At 42.1% G+C, this 25,961-nt stretch overlaps 1 protein-coding gene across 1 annotated transcript in view; it reads left to right on the top strand.

Moving 5' to 3' along the window:
• Positions 1-23,977, top strand: part of RPS19BP1 (ribosomal protein S19 binding protein 1) — a 49,379-nt gene extending 25,402 nt beyond the window's left edge. Inside the window, exons 3-4 of the mRNA XM_073592624.1 lie at positions 17,891-17,988; positions 23,053-23,977. Of these exons, the coding sequence (XP_073448725.1) occupies positions 17,891-17,988; positions 23,053-23,199 (245 nt within the window). The 3' untranslated portion in view covers positions 23,200-23,977. The remainder of the gene's footprint in view (positions 1-17,890; positions 17,989-23,052) is intronic.
• The last annotated feature ends 1,984 nt before the right edge of the window (positions 23,978-25,961 follow it).

Genomic DNA, 25,961 nt, shown 5'->3' with positions numbered 1-25,961 from the left:
GAGGAATAATATCAGAGTGGTGGGCCTACCTGAAGGGGCAGAAGAGGACAGGCCTGTCATCTTTGTTGAAAGTTTATTCAAACAAATATTGTCGCTAAAGGATTTGCCCCCCACATATGTAGTAGAAAGGGCACACAGAGTACCCACAGGTCGCAGACCGCCAGGAGCGTTCCCCAGACCCTAGTTAGTCCGGTTCCTGAACTATAGAGACCGCGACATAATTTTGGCCGAGTCCAGGCAAACGCCGGAGCTGAAGTATGAAAATGCCAGAGTAATGTTTTTTCCAGACTTCTCGGCGGCAATGCAACAACAACGCAGGTCATTCCATCTCATACGGAAGCGACTGAGAGATAAGGAGATCCAATATAGCATGCTGTACCCGAGCAAGCTCAGGATCCAATATAAGGGCAGTGTGAGATTCTTTGAAGATCCTGGAGAGGCCAGTGACTGGCTTGACAAGGAACTATGCTAAAATGTCTACCTTGAACTGAACTTAAGCTTGCTTGGTTAAATGTTGCACCTGTTGTGCGTTGATTTATGGCTCAGAATAGTATCCTAACACTCAAGAGCCCGTGAATTTAATTTAATTTAATTTAAAACGGACTTTTGAAACATTCAGGACTGAAAGTCAGAAGGCCTCAAGGCCATGCTTTAAATATCCGGGAGTCTCAACGAAGGGTCAAGAATTTGCTGAGTATCATGAAGGACCGAGAACTCAAAAGTGCGGGAGGACTGAAGCTGATGTGACGGAGAGGTTCTGAGACTACACTTTCAATTAACATCCAACATCCCCAAACGGAGGACACAGCCAGCGGAGCTTCTATATACTTGCAATGAAGGAATGCACTATCCTCATCTCGTGCTGAGGTACTTTTTAGTTTGCTATAAGCGTTATTTATAATTTTTTTCTGAATGCTCCATTGACTATTTTTTTTTAATTGGAGCGAAGAGAAGACACGTGGATTCGACATCGAGCTGCAGAACTGTTGATCGCAACGACCAGATCTCACGAGAGTTTTTTTTTTTTTGTTTTTTTTTTGGTATTTGGGATGAAGCTACATACCAGCACTGTTTTTGAGTTTTGTTGGGGACTTTTTTCTGGTATAATAGCAGGGGGGGAAGGTTTATCTGTCACAGCCCAAATGTATGTACCTTTTTATCTGGTGTAGGAATCTCCTAATCTTAGCGAGTGTGGGTGACACCGTTGGGAGGGAAAGATTGGGCCCCCTGGCGTTCCATACTATTGGTCCTAAAGACAGGAAAAGTCATGACGGATAAAATTAATATAGTGTCCTGGAACGTCAGGGATCTCAACAATAAATTCAAAAGGGCCTCAGTCTTCCATTATTTAAAGCATTATAAACCTCATCTGGTTGTTCTCCAGGAAACCCATTTAGAGGGTAGTAAAGTTATGGCCTTGCGCAAACAGTGGATCCAAAAAGCAGTTCACTCCACTTATTCCACGTTTGCGAGAGGAGTGTCCATTCTCATTAGTAGAATCTCTTCCCTGCACTATTCAACACATTATTACAGATCCAGAAGGCAGGTATGCTGCAGTGGTAATGGACATTCTTAACAGTCGAATGTTGTTCATAAATGTATATATACCACCGCCCTTCCAGGTTCAGATTCTGTATGATATGGTGACAAGACTGGCGCAATTTTTACATTTGCCCCTGGTCATGTTGGGGGATTTCAATGCAGTGCTAGATGCGGCGTTGGATTCCTCCAACCCAGGTAGGATAAGCTCTGCGGATCTGAAGAGTTGAGCCTCCACATTCGGAGTGGAGGAGTTATGGCGATGGAAGCATCCAGTAGTTAGATGCTTCTCTCACATATCGACAGTTCATGGTTCTTCAGCGAGAATAGATCTTGCCTTCGGTAATAATCTTATGTTACAATATGTGTCCAGTATTGATTACCTAGCAGGGGGTCTGTCGGATCATAATCCCCTCCTTCTCACTCTGACCGTTAGGCTTGGGGGGGAGAGGGGGACTTGGCGTCTATCCCCAGGTTGGCTGCAGCATGAACAGGTTGCAGTCCAGCTGGAGGAGGCGACTAAAAATTATTGGATGTCCAATGTAGACGAAGTAGGGCCACCGTTGCTCTGGGATGCCTTCAAGGCGGTCATCAGAGGGGAATCCATATCGGCCATAAAAACAGCCAGGGTAAATGAGAACGAGGAATATGAAAACATGCAACAGGAAGAGAGAGAAAAGGCCGGGGAGCATGCGGAATCCCCATCGAGGGTCTCGTATGAATCCCTACTGGAGGTCAGACGGCGTCTGTCACTACTGGTTAAAGGACAGACAAAGTCAGAGGAAACCCAGAAATCACATAAAATTTTTGCTGAGGGGGACAAAAATGGAAAGCTCCTGGCCATGCTAGTGGCGGATCACCCTCCGATGGCTCACATCCCAGTTATTAAAGATGGGAGTGGGGCAGTGGTTAGTGACCCGTTACTTATCATGCAGGAATTTGTGGATTTTTTCTCAGAGCTATATTCTCCCATTCCTCCATATGACGAGGTGGAATTGGATAGTGTACTGCAGAATTTACCTATACTTAGATTGTCAGAGGAAGACTGCACGTTATTGGAGGCTAAGATAACAATTAAGGAAATAGAGGCAGCAATATGTGCACTTCCGCCCAACAAGGCCCCAGGGCCAGATGGTATACCAGCTGACTTTTACAGGGCGAACATTGAACTATTAGCTGGTAGATTCAACTGGCTACGGGAACATTGTCTAGAGCACTCCTCCCTACCCGACTCAATGATGGAAGCATATATGATCCTCCTGCCAAAACCAGGGAAAGACCTGACTGAATGTGCATCGTACCGCCCTATAGCCCTACTAAACACAGACCTAAAAATTTTAACCAAGGTATTAGCAGCCAGACTTGCACAGGTTATCCAGACAATAGTTAATATAAATCAAACAGGTTTCATGCCAGGAAAATCAACAGACACCAATCTAAGGAGACTGTTCACACATTTACAACTTCCCACCTCAGACTCTGAATGTAAAATAGTGGTATCACTGGATATAGCAAAGGCCTTTGATTCTGTAGATTGGCAATTTATGAGTAAGGTACTAGAGGCCATGGGTTTCGGATCCCAATTTAGGAAATGGGTCTCTCTGCTATACAAAAACCCTAGGGTGGTGATACGCATGGGTGGGAGGGTGTCTCCCTTTTTTGCGATAGGTAGAGGCACAAGGCAGGGCTGTCCCTTGTCCCCCTTCCTATTCGCCCTTGTGATGGAACCTTTGGCCATTGCCTTAAGGGCCTCTGGGAAGGTACAGGACATCAAAGTGGGCACCATTCATGAAAGAGTTGCACTCTACGCAGACGATATGCTCTTGTTTCTGACAGATCCGAAGAACTCATTAAAGGTGGTACTCGAAATCTTGGATAATTTTGCAAGGTTTTCGGGGTTACAAGTGAATTGGAACAAGTCCTCAATACTTCCATTAGATGACAGAGCAAAAAACGGGATTGATCCGGATCTGCCGCTACAATGGGTATCGTCTATGAAATACCTAGGGGTTAAAGTTAAGGGGCATGTAGTCATTTATATTTGCCGTAACTTACTCCCACTGATAACTTTCCTCAAACAAAAAACTCAGGCTTGGATCAGGCTTCCACTGTCTCTGATAGGCAGGATCAGCTTACTTAAGATGAAGGTCCTGCCGGTGATTCTATATTTTTTGAGACATGCACCAGTGTGGATTCCAAAATCATTTTTTCATCAATTGGATGGCATAGTGGGCTCCTTTTTGTGGGCTCCCAGATTGGCACAAGTACTATCTGGCAGGGCAGATGGTTTTTGCACGCAGATGGTTAATCATGGATGGTGGGGACGCAGCTACGGTGTTGGAAGCGGCGCACCTGGGGTCATATGAAAGTCTATTTAGCACTATTTAGGGGACTTAAGTCTGAATTACCATTGACTACTACTATGAAGGCTACTATAAAAGCTTGGGACATGGCGGTTCACTTGGCTTCCCCAAGCTTTCATGGTCATTCGCCCACAACTCCGCTGTGGATGAATCCTATGCTGCAGCACTTCTACAACTTACCTGACCCCATGATATGGGCAATAAAGGGAATTAAGACTCTAGGGGACATAACAGCTCTCGGAGATCTTCTGACATTTCCCCAGTTAAAGTCAAGACATAACTTGGAAAATGTATATCTATTCCGTTACCTACAACTTCGGCATGCGTATCAGTCACAATTCAGGGTCCGCAGAGTGGAATCCTTTCCATCCAGTCTTGAGTCAATGTTATCGGAGGATGTTCTAGACAAACCCCTCTCCAGATCTTACAAAGAATTTTTCAAAACTACGCCAAAAACAATAGCGAAAACCAAAAGTAAATGGGAGTTGGAGGTTCCAGGGCTTCAGGGAGAGGATTGGGAGGAGGTATGGGATCAACCGTTTAGACATTTGGTGTCAGCCAGGGACAGGTTAATTCAATTCAAATTTCTTCACAGGAGTTACTTTACTCCGGCAAGATTAGGGAAGATTTTTGGGCAGCCTCTGCGGAATGCTGGAGATGTTCCTTTTCCCCGGCTAATGCAGGTCATATTTTCTGGGACTGTCCACATATCAAAAGATACTGGGAGGAGGTCCTATCTTGTATTTCGGGCCTTCTCACAATTCCTATTCCTTTAAATATCAAGGTATGTCTGTTGGGACTGGTACAAGAGGTGGTTCAGACCAGGGCAATAAGAACGCTGCTCACTATTCTGCTTTTTTATGCCAAAAAGGCCATTTTATTCAAATGGAAGGATCCACAGGCCCCAGACCTTTCAAAATGCAACAAGTTGGTAAATAATATGATGCCTTTTTACAAATCCACATATCAGGCTAGAGGATGTAAAAAAAAATTTGAAAAGGTGTGGCAGGCATGGTATGGAGCTGAAAACACAGTGGGTTAGGCATATAAATAAAACATTTAAAAAAACAACAGGAGGAAGTTGAAAACAAATGTGTGAGAACTCTTCTTAACCTGTGAACATAGGAGGAGTGAATGGATGTAGGTTGATTGGGGACCTATAATGAGTTTAAAATTAGTCTTTCTCAGCGGTGAGAAAAATTTAAATTTAAAATATAGGAGCTTTTAAATATACATTGGTCATTTGGAATTTTGATTTTGGGCTGTGACAGGGGGGGAGGGATGTGGGTTGATGGGGGGGGGGGGGGGGGGGGGGAGTCATGGGGATGGTTTTCATTGTTGGGCCTTGCGAGGCCAAAGCTGGCTCTGCCACGTTGGTGGCCAGTGGTTATTGTATATATGAAAACTTGAATAAAGAATTTACAAAAAAAAAAAAAGACGCAGCAAAGGCCTTCGATTCAGTGGAATGGCCCTTTCTATGGGAGTGCTTACGAGAATATGGATTTGGTCCAAATTTTATACAATGGGTACAAATACTTTATCAATCACCAAAAGCACGGGTCTTCGTTAATGGATGGCTGTCGGGGCAATTTCCTCTTGAAAGAGGCACGCGCCAGGGATGTCCTCTTTCCCCACTGCTATATGCTTTAGCAGCCGAGCCTTTAGCCATAGCCATAAGAGCAGCCACTGACATAGTTGGACCAAGAGTAGGTAACTATACCGAAAAGATTGGACTATACGCGGATGACACGATACTATATCTAGCTGATCAAGGCCCATCGCTTCAAGCAGCCCTGGATATTATAGATAGAATGGGGAAATTCTCAGGACTACGTATAAACTGGGAAAAGTCCCAGATACTTCCCATAGACCAGTTTCCTCCAACCAATATACAACCGGACTTACTATTAGTCAGGGTAAACACTATTACATATCTAGGGGTACTGGTCACAAGGGACCTACGAGAGTACACAACCAACAACATAGAACCTCTGTTTACCATGATTAAAACAAAAACACAAGCCTGGTCCAAACTACCACTGGGAATAATGGGAAGAATAAATATCATTAAAAATGATTATCCTGCCTAAGATCCCGTACATGGTATGGCATGCTCCTCTGTATTTACTTATTGAGATCTTCAAAAAAATGGAATCTATACTGAATACTTTTGTTTGGGGACACCAAAAACATAAAGTAGCATGGCATATCCTTAAAAACCCTACAGACATGGGAGGGACATCTCTACCAGATCTGCAGGAATATTATATAGCTGCACAGCTGTCACATATGCATCACTACCATAACAATGAAAAACGGCGTTTATAGTACATTAGTATCTTGTAGTCCAGGCAGCCCCTTAACTACCCCGCTTCAAGTTATATTACGAGGAGGACAATTTAATAGGAAAGGTCCACAATTCAATGATGGGGTACTTAATCATCATCAAAAAATATGGGGAATAGCCCTGAAAAAACTTAGATTAGGGCATATTCACTCTCACACCCCTTTATGGGCCAATAACCAGTTAGCAGAGCTTAAAAAAATACCGGACCCTACTTTATGGGCTAATTATGGAATAATCTACCTACACCAAGTAATGACAAACTCTAGACCTAAAGCATTTCAAACTCTTAAGGATGAATATTCTATTCCGCAAAAATTATTGTTCAAGTATTTACAACTCCGGCATGCCCTGCGCTCTCAATTCAGGAATGAAAGTTGTAACCTGGAATGTCCCCAAATCTTAGATATAATAATGGGATCCGAATCACAATTTATATCCAATCTGTATTACTCTATAAGGATACCTAGAATAAAAGAAGTGGTACAAAAGGCCAAAATAAGGTGGGAATGTGATGTGGGAGCTGTTAGCGACTCAGATTGGGAGGAAATATTGGAAAATGTAAACGCAACATCTCCAAAACTGTCTGATAGATTGACGCAGTTATACATCATACATCAAGCATATCTGACCCCCAACAAACTAAGGAAGTTTCAACCCACACGCAATATATTATGTCCTCACTGTTTGGGTGAGGTAGGTAGTTTCTATCATTTAATTTGGGAATGCACTATCCTCCAAACATACTGGATTCAAGTGATTACATTTTTACACAACCAAATGGGGTCCCCTGTAGTATTAGACCCAAAGCTATGTATTTTGGGTCTCCTTCCAGACGCGGACATTGATAAATACCAAGCCACATTTATATCCGAAGTTCTATTTATGGCCAGAAAAGTAATCGCTAAAACATGGATAAAAAACGTAACCCCCACCATATCAAGCTGGAAGAGAGATGTCAATAATTCTCTCCCATATAAACAATTGATTTACAAACATAGGGGTAGTAGTCATAAATACTCAAGGATATGGGATGGGTGGTTGGGAGACGGGGAGACTTGTGTATAGTAATGTGTGCAAACAATATCAATACTTAGCAGCTAAAAATCACAAATATACGTTATGTAATTAAGTACTGGTTGGAAGCTCCTTACTTGATTATTATCACTTTGTATATCTTTAATATGTAATGCCAGCTACACAATGTGCTAAAGTATGTAAACGTACCATATGTGACTATATTTTATGTACTTATATATAGGCCTCAAATTTGTTGTATAGAGTCTGCCTGATCTTAATAAAGTTTGTTTTCCCAAAAAAAAAAAAAAAAAAAAAAAAAGTAGATCTCTTCGCCCGCAGGGAGAACAGAAGGGTAAAGAGATTCTTTTCCCTTGCTTGAGAAGTGGGCACGGAGGGGATAGATGCATTGGCCCAGGTTTGGAAGTTCCGGTTGGCTTATGCTCCCCTTCAGGCTGACGGCCTGGCTCTTGAAAGGCGGAACCTGCAGAAAAAGGGCCTGTCGGACACAGTAGTGGATACTCTTCTTCTTAACAGGAAGCAGGTCACAAGGCGTTATTGCGCTAAGACTTGGGGGGTGGGGGGGGGGTTCTCTCGCTGGTGTCAAGAGAGAGGAACTTCTCATCAAGAGATCCCCGCCATTCTGGAATTTCTCCAGGATGGTGCAGATCAGGGTTTAGCAACCAAGACGCTTAAAGTACAGGTCGCAGCCCTATCCTGTTATTTGGAAAGACGCTTTGCATTGGACCCCCTGATCAAAAGATTCCTTTTAGTCAGAGGTTGTCCCCTGTCAAGATGTCTAGCTTTCCACCTTGGGATCTTACCTTGGTGTTGGAAAGTCTAACTAAGGCTCCCTTTAAACCTATAGATCAAATTCCCCTTAGGATCCTCACCTTTAAGTTGACTTTCCTACTAGCAATCACATCTGCCAGGAGAGTAGGTGAGATTCAGGCCTTCTCGATTTAAGGAGCCATTTTTTCGTTTATTAGAGGACAGGGTGATACTTAGGCAGGACCCCCCTGTACCTCCCTAAGGTAGCATCTAAGTTCCACAGAACTCAGGAAGTAGTGCTGCCTTCCTTTTGCAACAATCCCAAAAATGAAAGGGAAGTTTCTTTTCACTGTCTGGACGTCAGACGTTGTTTATTATCCTACTTAGAAGAAGTTAAGGAGTTTAGAAGGTCCAGCCATCTTTTAGTTAACTTTTCCGGCCAAAAGAAGGGCCAACAAGCAAGTAAAGCATCCATAGCTAGATGGATTAAGCACACTATTTCCTTGGCCTATGAGCATTCCGGTAAGGCAGCCCCTAGGAACCTCAAGGCACATTCCACAGATCTCTGGCAACCTCTTGGGCGGAAAGGGCCGGAGCTTCGGTGGAGCAGATATGTAAAGCCGCTACTTGGACAAGCCAGAACACCTTCCTGAAGCATTACAGGGTGGAGTTACTGTCTCCTCAAGATCTGGTGTTTGGCAGGAAGGTCCTGCAAGCGGTTGTCCCGCCCTAAGGTAGGCTTGAGCTACTTGCTCCTCTCTCAGGGTGCCGTCCTGAAGTCGACTCGAGAAAATGACCAGTTACACTTACCGGTAACTGTGTTTCTGGGAAGTCTTCCAGGACGGCAGGCCTACTTCCCACCCGTTCTGTTTAGGTATGTCTAATATATAGAGTGTGGTGGTGTTAGTCTTTTTTCTTCACTCTCGTGCACTGGTGTGCGTCAATACCTTGTCACAACTGAGGAGCACGGGGAGGGACGAGGGCTTTTAACCTCTTTGACTGATTGTGTTTCCTGTCGGGTGGACCAGTCATCTCTCAGGGCGCTGTCCTGGAAGACTTCCCAGAAACACAGTTACCGGTAAGTGTAACTGGTCATTTTTCCTAATTTAAAAAAAAAAAATAATTAAAACAGGAGTGATTAAATACCACCAAAAGAAAGCTCTATTTTGTGTGAAGAAAATGATAACAATTTCACATGGTTACAGTGTAGCATGACTGCGCAATTGTCATTCAAAGTGTGTCAGCGCTGAAAACCTGAAAAATGGCCTGGACTGAGGTAGTTAAGGAGATAACGGGAGTTTACCTTTTTTAATAGGTAAACTCCCAGCTGCTATAGCAGCTGGGCATTTGTATACATCTGATGCTGTTGCCGACATAAGTCGTTTGCGGCAACAAAAGGGTTAAAGTGTGCTTGACCTCACAAATACTCTTCTGGAATAACGGTCAAACCTTCCCATAGACACTCCTAAACCTTGTGGACAGCCTTCCCAGAAGAGATGAAGCTGTTATAGCTGCAAAAGGTGGGCCAACTCAGTAATGAACCCTGCTGACTAAAGTTTATGTGCGTGCAAAGGCAGGCGCCCCAATACTTTTGACAATATACAGTGTGTGTGTGTGTGTGTGTGTGTATATAACAGTTGTGCTCATAAGTTTACATACCCTGGCAAAATTTTTGATTTCTTGGCCATTTTTCAGAGAATATGAATAACACAAAAAAATTTCTTTCACTCACACAGTGTTTGGCTGAAGCCATTTATTATCAATCAACTGGTATTTCCTTTTTTAAAATCATGGCAACAAACTACCCAAATGACCCTGATCAAAAGTTTACATACCCCAGTTCTTAATACCGTGTACTGCCCTCTTTAACATCAGTGACAGCTTGAAGAAAATTTGTGGATGAGGCGCTTTATCTTCTCAGATGGTAAAGCTGCCAAAAGTAGAAAAATGTTTGTTTTATCATTCATATTCTCAGAAAAATGGCCAAGAAATCATAAATTCTGCCAGGGTATGTAAACTTATGAGCACAACTGTGTGTGTGTGTATATATCTATGTGTCAGAAAAGGCCTTGTCTTAACCACTTGAGCCCCGGACCATTATGCTGCCTAAGGACCAGAGGTCTTTTTCCAATTTGGCACTGCGTCGCTTTAACTGCTAATTGCGCGGTCATGCAATGCTGTACCCAAACGAAATTTGCGTCCTTTTCTTCCCACAAATAGAGCTTTCTTTTGATGGTATTTGATCACCTCTGCAGTTTTTATTTTTTGCGCTATAAACGGAAAAAGACCGAAAATTTAAAAAAAAAATGATATTTTCTACTTTTTATTATAAAAAAAAATCCAATAAACTAAATTTTAGTCATACATTTAGGCCAAAATGTATTCGGCCACATGTCTTTGGTAAAAAAAATGTCAATAAGCATATATTTATTGGTTTGCGCAAAAGTTATAGCGTCTACAAACTAGGGTACATTTTCTGTAATTTACACAGCTTTTAGTTTATGACTGCCTATGTCATTTCTTGAGATGCTAAAATGGCAGGGCAGTACAAAACCCCCCCATTTTGGAAAGTAGACACCCCAAGGAAATTGCTGAGAGGCATGTTGAACCCATTGAATATTTATTTTTTTTGTCCCAAGTGATTGAATAATGACAAAAAAAAAAAAAAATATTTACAAAAAGTTGTCACTAAATGATATATTGCTCACACAGGCCATGGGCCTATGTGGAATTGCACCCCAAAATACATTCAGCTGCTTCTCCTGAGTATGGGGATACCACATGTGTGGGACTTTTTGGGAGCTTAGCCGCGTACGGGGCCCCGAAAACCAAGCACCGCCTTCAGGATTTCTAAGGGTGTAAATTTTTGATTTCACTCTTCACTGCCTATCACAGTTTCGGAGGCCATGGAATGCCCAGGTGGCACAAAACCCCCCCAAATGACCCTATTTTGGAAAGTAGACACCCCAAGCTATTTGCTGAGAGGCATGGTGAGTATTTTGCAGCTCTCATTTGTTTTTGAAAATGAAGAAAGACAAGAAAAAACTTTTTTTTTTTTTTCTTTTTTCAATTTTCAAAACTTTGTGACAAAAAGTGAGGTCTGCAAAATACTCACTATACCTCTCAGCAAATAGCTTGGGGTGTCTACTTTCCAAAATGGGGTCATTTGGGGGGGTTTTGTGCCACCTGGGCTTTCCATGGCCTCCGAAACTGTGATAGGCAGTGAAGAGTGAAATCAAAAATTCACGCCCTTAGAAAGCCTGAAGGCGGTGCTTGGTTTTCGGGGTCCCGTACGCGGCTAGGCTCCCAAAAAGTCTCACACCTGTGGTATCCCCGTACTCAGGAGAAGCAGCAGAATGTATTTTGGGGTGTAATTTCACATATTCCCATGGCATGTTTGAGCAATATATCATTTAGTGACAACTTTGTGCAAAAAAAAAAAAAAATTTGTCTCTTTCCCGCAACTTGTGTCGCAATATAAAATATTCCATGGACTCGACATGCCTCTCAGCAAATAGCTTGGGGTGTCTACTTTCCAAATGGGGTAATTTGGGGGGGTTTTGAACTGTCCTGGCATTTTATGCACAACATTTAGAAGCTTATGTCACACATCACCAACTCTTCTAACCACTTGAAGACAAAGCCCTTTCTGACACTTTTTGTTTACATGAAAAAGTTATTTTTTTTTGCAAAAAAATTACTTTGAACCCCCAAACATTATATATTTTTTTAAAGCAAATGCCCTACAGATTAAAATGGTGGGTGTTTCATTTTTTTTTTCACACAGTATTTGCGCAGCGATTTTTCAAACGCATTTTTTGGGGAAAAAACACACTTTTTTAAATTTTAATGCACTAAAACACACTATATTGCCCAAATGTTTGATGAAATAAAAAAGATGATCTTAGGCCGAGTACATGGATACCAAACATGACATGCTTTAAAATTGCGCACAAACGTGCAGTGGCAACAAAATAAATACATTTTTAAAAGCCTTTAAAAGCCTTTACAGGTTACCACTTTAGATTTACAGAGGAGGTCTACTGCAAAAATTACTGCCCTCGATTTGCTTTTTTATCTTATTTTTAAACTGTTCCTTTCATTTTTTTTATTTTTGTTATCTCGGGGAATGTAAATATCCCCTATGATAGCAATAGGTAGTGACAGGTACTCTTTTTTTGAAAAAATTGGGGTCTATTAGACCCTAGATCTCTCCTCTGCCCTCAAAGCATCTGATGACACCAAGATCGGTGTGATAAAATGCTTCCCCAATTTCCCAATAGCGCTATTTACATCTGGCGAAATCTAAGTCATAAAATGCTCGTAGCTTCCGGTTTCTTAGGCCATAGAGATGTTTGGAGCCACTCTGGTCTCTGATCAGCTCTATGGTCAGCTGGCTGAATCACCGGCTGCATTCTCAGGTTCCCTGTTGAGACAGGAGAGCCAGAGAAAAACACGGAAGACGGTGGGGGGGGGGGCATTCCCTCCCACGGCTTGTAAAAGCAGTCTAGAGGCTAATTAGCCGCTAGGATTGCTTTTACATGAAAGCCGACCGCTGGCTGAAAAGAATGATACCAAGATGATACCTAAACCTGCAGGCATCATTCTGGTATAACCATTCAAAGTCGTGAATGGCGTACCTGAAGACAAAAAAATGGTTAACAATAAAGCACAGTAAACGGTAAAGTATAAAAAATTGCATACCTGAAAAGCAAACATGATAAAACATAATAACAATAAAACATTGCAGAATAGAATACAGTAAAAAAGAGCAGAACAATAGAGAGAGAGAGAATAGAGAGAGAGAGAGAGAGAGAGAACAATAAAACGACAACTATTTTTTTTATTTTATATATTTTTTTTTTTTTTTTTTTTTACACTTTTTTTGTAACTAACTTTTATAACGGTAACCGGTTCCAGGTTCGGGTCTCTCAAAATGCGATGGCATCTTGGGAGACCCTGTGAAAGTGTGCCTAGTCTGTGCAATGCTGTACCCTACGCTAATACTCAACTAATGAATGGTAGCGTTCAAAACATTCACCAATGCAAAGACCAGGATTGTCAGGACAGGAGGGACAATAATAGCGAGTGTCACGCCTATATCTGCGCTTGCTGCAGACACGACATCTTTTTTGGGGGTTCGTTGGGTATGGGTACTCGGGAGGACATAAAGAAAATGCCTCTCATGCAGCCGACTGCATTTGGTTGGGGATGTGAATGGGGGGAGCTGCAGAAGTGGTGGGTTCCCAATTAGGATTGGCGAATGCAGCAGGAAGGGCACTATGGGCACGACGGGCCTGTGTTTGTCTTTTTGGTGGCAGCGGGACACTACTTGTGCTTGCCACCTCACCAGCTTGAACTGCACTTATGGGACTCGCCACGTCACCAAGTGTTACTGCAGTGCTGGTTTGACTACGACCGGGGTGTACTAGGCCGCTGGCGCTTGCCAGTTCAATAAAAAGCTACCAAAAAAACTGTTAGCGATCGCAGGGATCAGGCCTAACTCTGCGAACACTGCAGTTATGCGTTTAGTGTTTTGTAAGTGACAGTGATCGATCGATACTGCACTTGGGTGGGCTGGGCCGGGCGGAGGGGCAAAATGCAGGTGCTAGCAGGTATCTGGGCTGATCCCGCTAACACTGTTTTTGGGAACCCTAAACTGTTGGGGACGCTAGTATAGATCTGATCGGATCAGATATTGATCCATTCAGATACTATACCACTAAGGGAGGTGTACGGTGCGTGCGTGGGTGTTAGCGGTACTGGCGCTAATCTGACGCTGCTTGGGGCTGGTGCTTGCCAGTTCACCAAAATACTACCAAAAAAACTGTTAGCGATCGCAGGGATCAGGCCTGACTCTGCGAACGCTGCAGTTATGCATTTAGTGTTTTGTAAGTGTCAGTGATCGATCGATACTGCACTTGGGTGGGCTGGGCTGGGCCGGGCGGAGGGGCAAAACGCAGGTGCTAGCAGGTATCTGGGCTGATCCCGCTAACACTGTGTTTTTGGGAACCCTAAACTGTTGGGGACGCTAGTATATATCTGATCGGATCAGATATTGATCCGATCAGATACTATACCACTAAGGGAGGCGTATGCTGCGTGCGTGGGTGTTAGCGGTACTGGCGCTAATCTGACGCTGCCTGGGGCGACGCATATCACCGCCGGGCGATCAGGGGGCTAAACCTTTATTTGGTAATAAACGGCGGGTGCCCTGACACTAAAAAAAATAAACAAACTAACCAGCGTCACCCGTAACACTTATACGGTGATCAGTGGTGAAAGGGTTAACTAGGGGGCAATCAAGGGGTTAAAACATTTATTAGGTAGTATATGGGGGTCCCTGTCGCTATAAAACGCTGACGTCGAACCTAAATATTTAGGTCCCTAACTAGCGTCACCAGCGACACTAATACAGCGATCAGAAAAATGATCGCTTAGCGATACTGGTGACGGGGGGTGATCAAGAGGTTAAAACTTTATTAGGGGGGGTTAGGGGGGTATCCTAGACCTAAAGGGGGCTAATATTCACTGTCCCAACACTGTAACTATCACAAACTGACACCAAAGCAGTAATCAGAAAAAAAAACTGCTGGTGTCAGTTTGTGACGGGGGGGTGATTGGGGGGGGCGATCGGGGGGGGGATCGGGGTGTTTTGTGTGCCTGGCATGTTCTACTGTGTTGTGTAGTGTTGGTGCACTCACAGTGAAGTCTTCTCTCCTCGGCGCTGCAACGGAATACCGAGCCGAGGAGAGATGACATCATTTCCTTTGCTGCTGTTTAGCATACAGCAGCAAAGGAAGTGATCTGATTGGCCGGCGGCGATCGCGAGGGGGGGGCCACGAACGGATGGCCTCCCCCTCATCTCCGATCGCCGCTGGACAAAAGACGACCGCCTCGGGCACCGGGGGGGGGGTCCAATCAGACCCCCCACCCGCGGAAGGCAAATCACGTATATGTACGTGATTTTTGCCTGTCCGTGCCACCTTGCCGACGTAAATCGGCGTGAGGCGGTCGTCAAGTGGTTAAAGTGGTAGTAAAGTCCCCCCTTTTTTTTTTTTTTTTTTTTTTTTCTGTCCCCTTGCAGGCTTGGGTCATAATGTACTAGTACTACAACTATTTTCATAATCGATTAGTTGGCCGATTTATTGTTTCGATTAATTGGATAATAACCTTAAAAAAGTGTGGTGTATAATTTAATATGTAAAGTTTAAAAAAATGTGTTCTTAAAAATCTCTATGCAGTGGTAAATATAAATAACCAACTATATGTTTAGGGAGAAAATTCTCTAATCTACTCTGAGAATAACAGACAGAAGAGATATACTGTATATACTATTGGAGGTTGAATCTGGTAAATATCAGACTAGGAGATCACATTTTTTATTTGGACCCCTTTCACACCGGGGCGCATGTAATGTTCCCTGCCTCCTTGTAATGTGCTCTGCCTGCATGTAATATGCCCTGCTCCCACGTAATGTGGCTTGCCTCCATGTAAAAGTTTACTTTAAATGTAATTGTAATGCCTTCTATTACCTCCAGTCTATCGGCCTTCACCTTCTCTGGGTTCAGATGCTGATCTTCCCTGCACAGTCTTTTAAAGTATTATATTTTTTTTTTTTTTTTTACCGCTTAAATACCGGGCCAATTCTGACACTTTGCTCCTACATGTAAAAATCATCATTTTTTTTTTGCTAGAAAATTACATAGAACCCCCAAACATTATATATGTTTTTTTAGCAAAGACCCTAGAGAATACAATGGCGGTTGTTGCAACTTTTTATCTCACACAGTATTTGCGCAGGAATTTTTCGAATGCGTTTTTTTGGGGAAAAAACTGTTTTGTGTTTAAAAAAAAAAAAAAAAAAAAACAGTAAAGTTAGCCCAATGTTTTTGCATTTTGTGAAAGATGAAGTTACGCCGAGTAAATAGATACCTAACATGTCACGCTTCAAAATTGCACACGCTCGTGGAATGGCGCCAATGTTCGGTACTTAAAAATCCCCATAGGCGATGCTTGAAATTTTTTTACTGGTTACATGTTTTGAGTTACAGAGGAGGTCTAGGGCCAAAATTATTGCTCTCGCTCCAACGTTCGCGGCGATACCTCACATGTGTGGTTTGAACACCATTTTCATATGTGGGCGGGACTTACGTATGCCTTTGCTTCTGCGTGCGAGCACACGGGGACAGCGGCGCTTTAAAATTTTTTAAAATTTTTTTTATTGTTAGTTATATTTTTTAATTATAAACATCCCTTGTAATAGCAATATGACATGTCAGGTGCTCTTAATAGTGAGATATGGGGTCAATAAGACCCCATATCTCACCACTAGGCTGGGAAGCCTGAAATAAAAAAATAAAATAAAACCATCGCCGCTTCCCAGCCAAAGCGGCGCCGTTTTTTTGAATGAGGAGGCCAGGCGTGACGTCATAACATCGCGCCCGGCCTCCGACGATCATAGAGACTCCGGGGACCATCTGGTCCGCCGGAAATCTCTATGATCTACATCCGGCGCAGGCTGATCTACTCTCCGCCTCACCGATCGTAACGGGGGCGGCGGGAGGGGGGGACGTGTAGAGATTCGCCGGCTGAAACCGGCAATATCTGAATGATGTCTGTAACTACAGGCATCATTCACATATACCCACTCAAAGCCCAGGACGTCATATGACGTCCGTGGTATTGAAGTGGTTAAACAACAAACATGTTATACTTACCTGCTCTGTGTAATGGCTTTGCACAGAGCAGCCCAGATTCTTCTCTTCTAGGCTTCCTCACCGATGCTTCTGGCTCCTCCCTGCCTTCAGAGTGCCCCAATAGCAAGCTACAAATTATAGTATAGTGTGCCCCTATAACAAGGTAAAAAACTTCTGCCTTTACACCCACTCACTTCCTGCCCGGGACTACATGTTCCATGAGGCATTGCTCCTCGCACATTCTCGTTCTCAGGCACTTACTGACATGTATGGACGGTGTACTGAGCTGTATGTGTGCTGCACTGTATTTCCTGATGTGTAAACAATTATTGCATTCTGTATGCAGGCCAACTAATCGGCTGGCCGATTAATCGATTATGAAAATAGCTGACAACTATTTTCATAATCGATTAGTTGTTTCAGCCCTATAATGTACTAGTATGCACTGCTTACTAGTACATTTATGAAAACCTTACCTGCAGACGGAGCCCTCCAGCGCTATGCCGACAATGCTCTCCTTGGTCTCTGGTTGCTTCTATCTTCGCCCAGTCTTCCTTCCAGGTTACCGATCTTCAGGTGCATGATTGCTGCGCCGCAGGTGAACATCGCTCCTGTGCATCGCATCGCGCCGGCACGCAGAGCAGGCCGTAAATGTAATCTGAGCCGCACATGCTCAGTTCAGACCACATCACCCGCTGGCGTTGTTTGTGACAGAATAGACCACTAAGGTCTCTTCTGTTATGAAAAGCCTGCTTGTCAGTAGATTTTCACTTGTAAATTTAGTACCACTTTAAAAGAAATTCCAGGCATCGGTATGTTTATACATAGTCACATTGGACCAATATAATTATGTATATACCATACCCGGTCAATGCCCCTGGAAGCTGGAAATCGTTGAAGTAGACACTGATACGCCAATGATCTTCACTTGCTTCCGCATCAGGTTTTCATTGCTGTTCTGTCCCTGCTGGTTGTCTTTACTCCTCCTAAGAGAGCACTCCATGACAGAGACCAGCCACATGGTTTTGAAAGGAAAATGAATGCTTTGGAATTCTGAAACTAAGCATATTTGTATAGCATAGTGCTGCCTTTTATAAATGGGCACCTAAATAATAATATATTGCTTTATTTTTCCTCTAATTTCTTTTATTTCTCAGAGGAGTATAAAAAACATGCATCACAAGACTATCTTGCACAAAATCTCAAATATATGCTTGGATCCCGCTCTGTTGCAAACAAAAATGCTGTCAAAGAGGTAAGTCGTCTTTTAATTTTCCAAAAAGTAACCTTCATTATGTATATATATTTTTTATTTTTTTTTTTTATACCCCAAGAATGTCATGTTGTGCATGAGACCTTTTCCTGCTTATTTTGTAGTAATGGGAATTTCACATGCGATGGCAATGTAGTACTGCAAATGGGGCACACCAAACGCAGGAGAGAAGAACCGTTGTGTACCCATTTATTTATTTTTATGTTGTCAAGAGACCTTTTTAACCCCTTTTTTACAACCACCTAACACATATGCGGCATAAAGTTCGCTCAATCGCACACTCCCAGCACTGAGACCATGACAGCTCCGGGTCTCCATTTAATGATCGGGCCCCAGGGGAACCAAATCCCAATGACTTTATCACTGATAGCCTCTGATTGGCTGTCACAACGATCATTTATTCTGCAGGCATATTGTCTCTCCTCTCTATTGTCTGCAGCCTGTCACCTCCGGGGGGTGTAAATCCTGAATAGAGGAACTCTCCGTCAGTGGCAGTCTTGCGGGATGGGCAGGAGCATCTGACTAGGTGGAGATTGAGCGCTGTCAGGTGCAGTTTGGCACCATTTCCGGTGTTATTGTGGCAGCTGCAGGCACTGTGAATGAATTCTTGGGGTGGAAAGTGGTGCTGAGCGGAGGGGAATGAGTGCCTTCTAGTAGTTGGAGGTTGGCAGTGTAGTTTGTGCTGGCTCACTCAACCGCCGTGCGGTCCAGGGGTTGTTGTGGACCTCTGCATTAAAGGACAAACTATTCAATAATCTGAAACCCTTGAATTATACTTCCACCTACAGAGGGATATGGACACTGAAAAACCAGATGCTTTTTTTTTTTTTTTGGTCTCTATGCAGAACTGCACCAGATTTTGCAATCAGCTTCCAGATTTTATTATCAAAGCTTAATTGAACTACTGAAGTTAGAAGCTGATTGGCTACCATGCACAGCTGCACCAGATTTTGCAATCTTTAGTTTTAATAAATCATCCCCTATGTTTGTTAGCCACAGAAAGCTTTCTGTGTTCAAAACTATGGCACAGCGTCTGGTGTTACCCACCATTATGGCTGAGCAGAGGGAACTGCTACATTGTCAATGTTAAGCACAAACTTTACTCCCCAATTTAATTACTGCGGAAATGCCTAACGTGCTGTGTCGTTAGTTCAGTGTCGCACATGTGCTCACTCCCAGCATTCTTCTCACCTTTTTGTTCAGTGTAGGGTAGCTCCCCGGGGAGGCTCCGACTGCAAAAATAGGCCCCAGGCTAAAGAATACCTTATTGATTCTTATAGATGCTGTGCCAGACATGTTAAATATGGACAACCCTGTAGCTTCATTCTTAACAAATTTACTTTTCCTAAAATATTTGCAAGTCGATATCTGTTTAAAGTGTTTGTTAACCCCTATAACCTCCATAGATTGCATATGAATTTGCAAGCCGAACATGATCAGATGGGTTCCAGAGTCATAGTATCCCTTGACGCCGCAAAGGCGTTCGACTCTAGAGTGGGACTATCTTTGGCAGTGTTTGGCAAAGTTTGGCTTCGGCCCAAAATTTATTAGATGGATTCAATTAATGTATCGGGGCCCTAGCGCCAGGATCTTGGTCAATGGGAGGGTCTCCGACTCCTTCCCGCTCTCGAGGGGCACGCGTCGGGGGTTGCCCCCTATCCCCCATACTCTACGCCCTTGCGGTGGAACCCTTAGCAGCTTCACTGAGGTCACACCCGGGAATTACAGGTCTGAGGAGAGGTAGCTTGATGGAAACACTCAGTCTTTACGCAGATGACATGTTGTTGTATCTATCTGACTCTGGCTCCTCCCTGAAAACAGCGCTAGAAACAATACAAACATTCGGAAAACACTCGGGCTTAAAAATAAATTGGGATAAATCCCAAATCCTCCCTATAGATACAGGTGCACCTTCCCAAAGCCAGGCCTCCTCCCCCCCTCACAACCGTTGGCTCCATAAAATACCTAGGGATCACCATCACTCGAACCCCTGAAGAATACACCAAATTAAATATAGAACCCTTGATTACAATTTTGAAACACAAGACCCAAATTTGGGCTAAACTTCCCCTGGGAGTCTTGGGTCGGGTGAACCTTATAAAAATGGTTCTACTCCCCAAGTTCTTATATGTTTTTTGGCATGCTCCACTTTATTTACCGCTTAGAATTTTCAAATCAATCGAAAAAAATTCTTAATTCATTTATGTGGGGGAAAGCCCGACATAAATGACCCTGGCAAGTACTGAAGAACCCCACAGATCTAGGCGGCACTGCGCTCCCGGATTTTAATTACTATTATCTGGCAGCGCAGCTGTCACATTTTTATTATCTGGACAAATGCGATAAAGAAAGATAGATATAGATATAGATATAGATATAGATATAGATATAGATATAGATATAGATATATATATAGATATAGATATATATATATATATATATATATATATATATATATATATATATATATATATATATATATATATATATATATATATATATATATATATATGGCCCTGCTCTGTTCCCAACAGGCCCATCTTTACACCCACCCGTTCCAAATTATCTTCAGGGACCCCACAGCCCCCGGGACATTGGGCAACCTTAAAGGCCTGTTGTATACTCATTGCAAAATATGGGCAGTGGTGAGACTCAGATTAGCTATGCCACACAAGCATTCACACACGCCATTGTGGGATAACCCAGGTCTAAAGGAATTACTAACTCTACCAGGACGCAGCATGTGGCTTGCTCGAGGGGTGAGGACGCTTTCAGATGTGTACCAAGACAATACTCTGAAATCCTTCCAACAGCTCAAAGATGACTTTGTCCTTCCTAATTCTATGCATTTTAGATACCTCCAGCTTCGCCATGCCCTACTGACCCAGTTTCATGATGGCTCGCCCAATCTAGAACAACTAGATATCCTTCATATTATTGTAGGACAGGACTCCTCCAAGCTCATTTCAATTTTTTATAACGCTCTGATCCGTCCTACAGCAGTGACTCTTGCCTATGGGTTAAAAAATCGGTGGGCTGAGGACGTGGGGGAGCTGGAGGATGACGAGTGGGAGGATGCGCTGGACAACTGTAAAGCTGTGTCTACTAGACTGGCAGACAGACTTACTCAGTTATATATCTTGCACAGATCATACTTGACTCCCATACGACTAGCTAGATTCAAAGCTCAACATAACCCTCTCTGCCCCAGATGTGACAGCCCCTCTAGTTCCTTTTTCCACCTAATATGGACATGTCCAGCTATACAAGATTACTGGTCTCACGTGGTACAGTTCATACATGACGAAATGGGGTCTCCCCTCAGACTCTGCCCCAAACAATGCCTGCTGGGAATTTGCCCAGATCCTGACTCGGATAAATTCCATATCATTTTTCTTAAGGAGACATTGTTTATAGCTAGGCTGCTTATAGCAAGAAAATGGCTGAGGATAGAAACGCCTACAATACAAGAATGGATCGCTGCTGTTAACATCGTCCTGCCCTATAAAAAAGAAATATACGCCCACATAGGATGCCCATCCAAATATGAGAAAATATGGAACTCCTGGCTAGGTAACTCAACTACATGCAATTCCATAACCGATAACAATTCAAGAGCCTAAAAAAAACTATACTTCACAGGATAATCTATTGACACAACACACATAACGAAATCCCGAACGTATGACAAAGCTCGACAGAGGATACTTATTTGTTATCTGTAATCAGATTGTGAAAATGTACAAATTGCATTGTTTACTCTGTTAATCACTACATTCTTTTACGTATTACAGTGTAATGTTTGCTAATTACATGTGTACTCTCTTCAAATAATAAACAACGTTTCTTTGTAAAAAAAAAAAAAAAAAAAAAAAGTGTTTGTTAACCCATTTATAGAAGACTATGCCAGCCCCTCTATTAGAGGCTGGCATAGCACACTATGAAAGTTGTTTTAAAAAAACGTGTAGCCCTGAATTTCGTAGTCAGCGCAGAGAGGGCATACAGGAAGTAGCAGATTCAGGTTTTATTTTTGTTTTTTTTACAGTTTAGAGGGGGGCAGATTACACTGCACAAGCGCACTGTGCTGTGTAATCTGCTTTAAGGGACCAGGATCTGTGTGGTGTGGTGTGTTTTTTGGCTTTTGTTCTCTTGTGTGTTTTTTGTTTTTTTTTTTTTGTTTTTTTTTTTCCCCCAGGAAAAAAATAAATAAATTAATATAAATAAATATATATATTATATTATATTATTCCTACTGTGGATGCAGCAATATCTCAATTTACCAGAACAGAGTTTCCAGGGGTTACAAACCAGACCCTCTCCCTCCACCCAGGTTTATATTTAACTTTTTTGTTTCTTTGCAACAGTTTGTAAACCTGCATTCTGCACTTGCAGACCTGATGGTCTCCATAAAGGGGAACCAGCTTCTTATTCTTACATTTCCCATTGCCTAGGACAGTTAATCCAAATTTATGGGTTAAGTATAAAAAAAAAAAAAAAAATATATATATATATATATTATATTTATTTATATGTTCAGGTCTCATCTAATGCCAGTTTTGGGCGGAAGGTCTTTCATGCAGGCCCAGATTTATTCTGTTCGATGTGCTGCCCACCCTTCAGTTTGACTTTTGGACTACCCAGCTGTCTCAGATTAACTGAATCCTGTGTCCCTAAAAACAATACGATTTTCTACTTGCTGTACCAAAACATGTTGGCAGTGGTAAGGGTTTTACTTGGCTGTCCAACGGCTGTTTTGTTTGCCAGTGTCCAAATCGACATTGCATTTTTTCAGCTAAAATTTTAATGTTTTAGCTTGATCTTTCTTTCTTTTCTCTCTTTCTTTCTTCTCTTTTCTCTTTTTTTTTTTTTTTTTTTCTTATCTCTTTTCTTTCGTCTCGCCTCGCCTTCCCTTCCCTTCCCCTCCATCACAGGGCAAAGTAGAATGACAATCGTGTTGTACCAGTGTGAACCCAACCTTAAATGTTCTTTTGATGCTAACCATGATAGGGTTTTGTTGTGTTTTTTTTGTTTTTTGTTTTTTCTCAGATTTTGAATCAGCACTGTGGACGGAAAGCAAGAGACCAGAAGGTAAAGAAGAAAAAGAGGGTGCAACAGAAATCTGTGTTCTCAGATTCAGACTTCAAACGTTTTGAAAAGGAATACTTTGGAAGCAGACAGATTGTGGCCAAGTAGAAGAGACTAAAGTGACTGTGTTGTCTATGCTTCTATTCCATTATTAAATTTTGTTTTCATCAAAAAGCTATAAAAGCGATGGAGTCGAAATGGATATTAATGAACATTTATAGAAGACTGAACTATATGTAAAGGGCAGAATACACATTTTTGTGTCCTGTCTTTGCCCCTTTACTACAGTGTAGACTCTATGCAAGTTAGTACATTTTGTGCTGGTTGTGTGTTTGTTTTTTTTTTTTGTTTTTTTTTTTTTTGTTTTTTGTGTTTTTTAAACTCAATATTCAGAGTTTTAATATTAAAAAGAAAATTAAATGTACATAATACATTTTGTAAGCGTCTGAGCCTATTAACACAGGTTATAGAGAAATATGTTACTGGGTTTTAATTCTCTACTGTAAGAATGCTTTCACATATACATTTGAACCAAGGCACCACAATGCACAGACAGGCCAGTCTTTTTTTGGTAACTTTTATTCATGTTTCAAAGTTGATTTACAGATACAATATTCAATACTTATACAATGTATAACATTAACAACAGCTGATCATAGCCTTGTTGCATATGAACAGAATATGGGTATCAAGATATATACTTTCAGCATCTTGCCACTAAAACTAAGCAACTACAATAAACATAACATAAACCATGTGATCATTCATTTTGTTTTCCACCACACTTTGATTATGCAATAAACTCACTGTTACTTCTATGTGTTCTTAAAGAGGAACTGCAGTCTGCTGACATAATTTGTAATAAAAAAATCTTTGCCATTCTGAAGCGTCTCTCCAACCACTTTGTATATTTTATATATGCTGTGATTCTGTAATTTTTTTTTTATTTAAAAAAAAAAAATCACACAAACCTACATTTCATTATTAGAAACATATTTACACAAAAATAAACAACTACTAAACAAAAACAAGCATGCTTACATCAGCAAGTAAAGAAAACCGTTTCCTAACAAGATTACATAGAAAGAAACATATTTTAATGACGATTACAAACCCTGAAGCTCAACTTAAACACAATCCAGGCTAAGAAACATTTTGAGACTTAATTGCCATCAGGATGTGATTCCAAACCCCCCCCCCCATCCATGTCATTCGCCCCAACTTCCACATCATTCACCTTGCATTCTGCACCAGCCACCCTCATTCCCTTCCCACCTCCACCTCCCCCATTATCCAATCCATCCCTCACTCCACCCACACTTCTGCTACGCCGAGGAGGAGGGGTTGGCACCACCATACACGCTGGTCCAGCACCCTCCGCTGCCTTCACTACATTAAGAGAAACAATAGGTGCAGACACAGACTTGACAACCACACTTCCCACACTGTGATTCTGTACTCGCCAAATATGCTGCTGCAATCATTTGTGGCCAGCTGAAGCTGCTGCTTGTTCACTTCATGGATTTACACAGGCACACCTCCAGCCCTGCAGCTCTCATTGGCCCTCGAATGACTCACACCCCCCCCCCCCCTTCCCTAGCAAACTTGAGAGAGAGGCATGATGTCATACGCCTAGGCTTTTTTTTTTTTTTCGGACAAGAAACAAGAAGTGGGCTGTATAAGGACTGGCAGAAAAAAATGTTTTATTATCCAAAGTTAAAACAACAAGAGCAGAGTAGTTAATAGATTGGAAAAAATAAATGACTGAAGTTCCACTTTAACCACATTCTGGTCATTACTAGACTGAGATTACTTATGCTCAAATATATATATAACCTGTGTATAAATACCATTGAAGTGCATATGTATGTTTATAATTGTAGATTAATCTTGAGAAATCTGGAAATGCATTTGCAGTGTGTTTTTGAAACGCATGGCAAAGCGTGTATTTTCTGTGTTTGCCGTGCATGTTGAAATGCACAGATGTGAATGGAGCCTCATTGTAAACACACAAATTTCGCTTTCAGGTTCCATTCACACCTAGCCTAGTGGGAGCACATGGTTTTTTAGGCTTGTTTCCGATGACAAACATAGGGCAGCTTGTTGATTTCGATGGGCTGTCTTACACATGGCAAAGTAGCTCATGGGACATTCTGGCGTGGTGCAGGTTGCACGTTCTCTCATGTGGCAAAATGTGTGTTTGCTGTGCCATTAACAAATAATGGCACTGAATGCGCAACTAGTTAATTTTAGGAGTATAAAGGTGGCCATACACCACACAATCTGATTGATTGTACAATCTCCTTTAGATTTACCAAACCTATGGAATAGGAGGAGACACCATCTATCCAATCTGTATCCGATCAGGCAGTGTCCAACCCCCGGCCCCATGGAGTTTAGCATGTGGACATAGCGGCTGTGGCAGCTTACATTGACAAGCCAGGCAAATTCACGCATGGAGGGATGCCGCGTATATTGTGCAAACCTAGTTGATGGGTGAAGGGTGTGTGCGCATGAATTCAGCTGGTAAACTTCTTCCTGTGTCTTTCTGGTTACTCCGTCTCAAATCTACATACCAGGAAGTCTCTGAAGCTTTCTAAGAAATGCAGCAAAGTCTAAAGTAAAGCCTTTTTCTAAAAATAAGACATTCATGAAATATGGGTAAATAGAGGAGCTGGAATTTAGAGAAAAAAAGATGAACTTATCCCTAAACAAATAATGGACCATATAGAAGAGTTTTTGCTAGAAAATTATATTTTAAAGCAACAAAGGCTGAAACTAATAAATAAATCTGGTTTATTGTTACGGGGGTGGTAAGCAAAAACTTGGACAAATGAATGGTTGTTGACTTGTAGTATACTTGGATTTTG

Source organism: Aquarana catesbeiana, linkage group LG07 (genome assembly GCF_042186555.1).
Source record: "Aquarana catesbeiana isolate 2022-GZ linkage group LG07, ASM4218655v1, whole genome shotgun sequence".
Lineage (NCBI taxonomy): Eukaryota > Metazoa > Chordata > Amphibia > Anura > Ranidae > Aquarana > Aquarana catesbeiana.
Note: the sequence above shows the minus strand (reverse complement) of the source record. Positions and strands in the feature narration are given on the sequence as shown.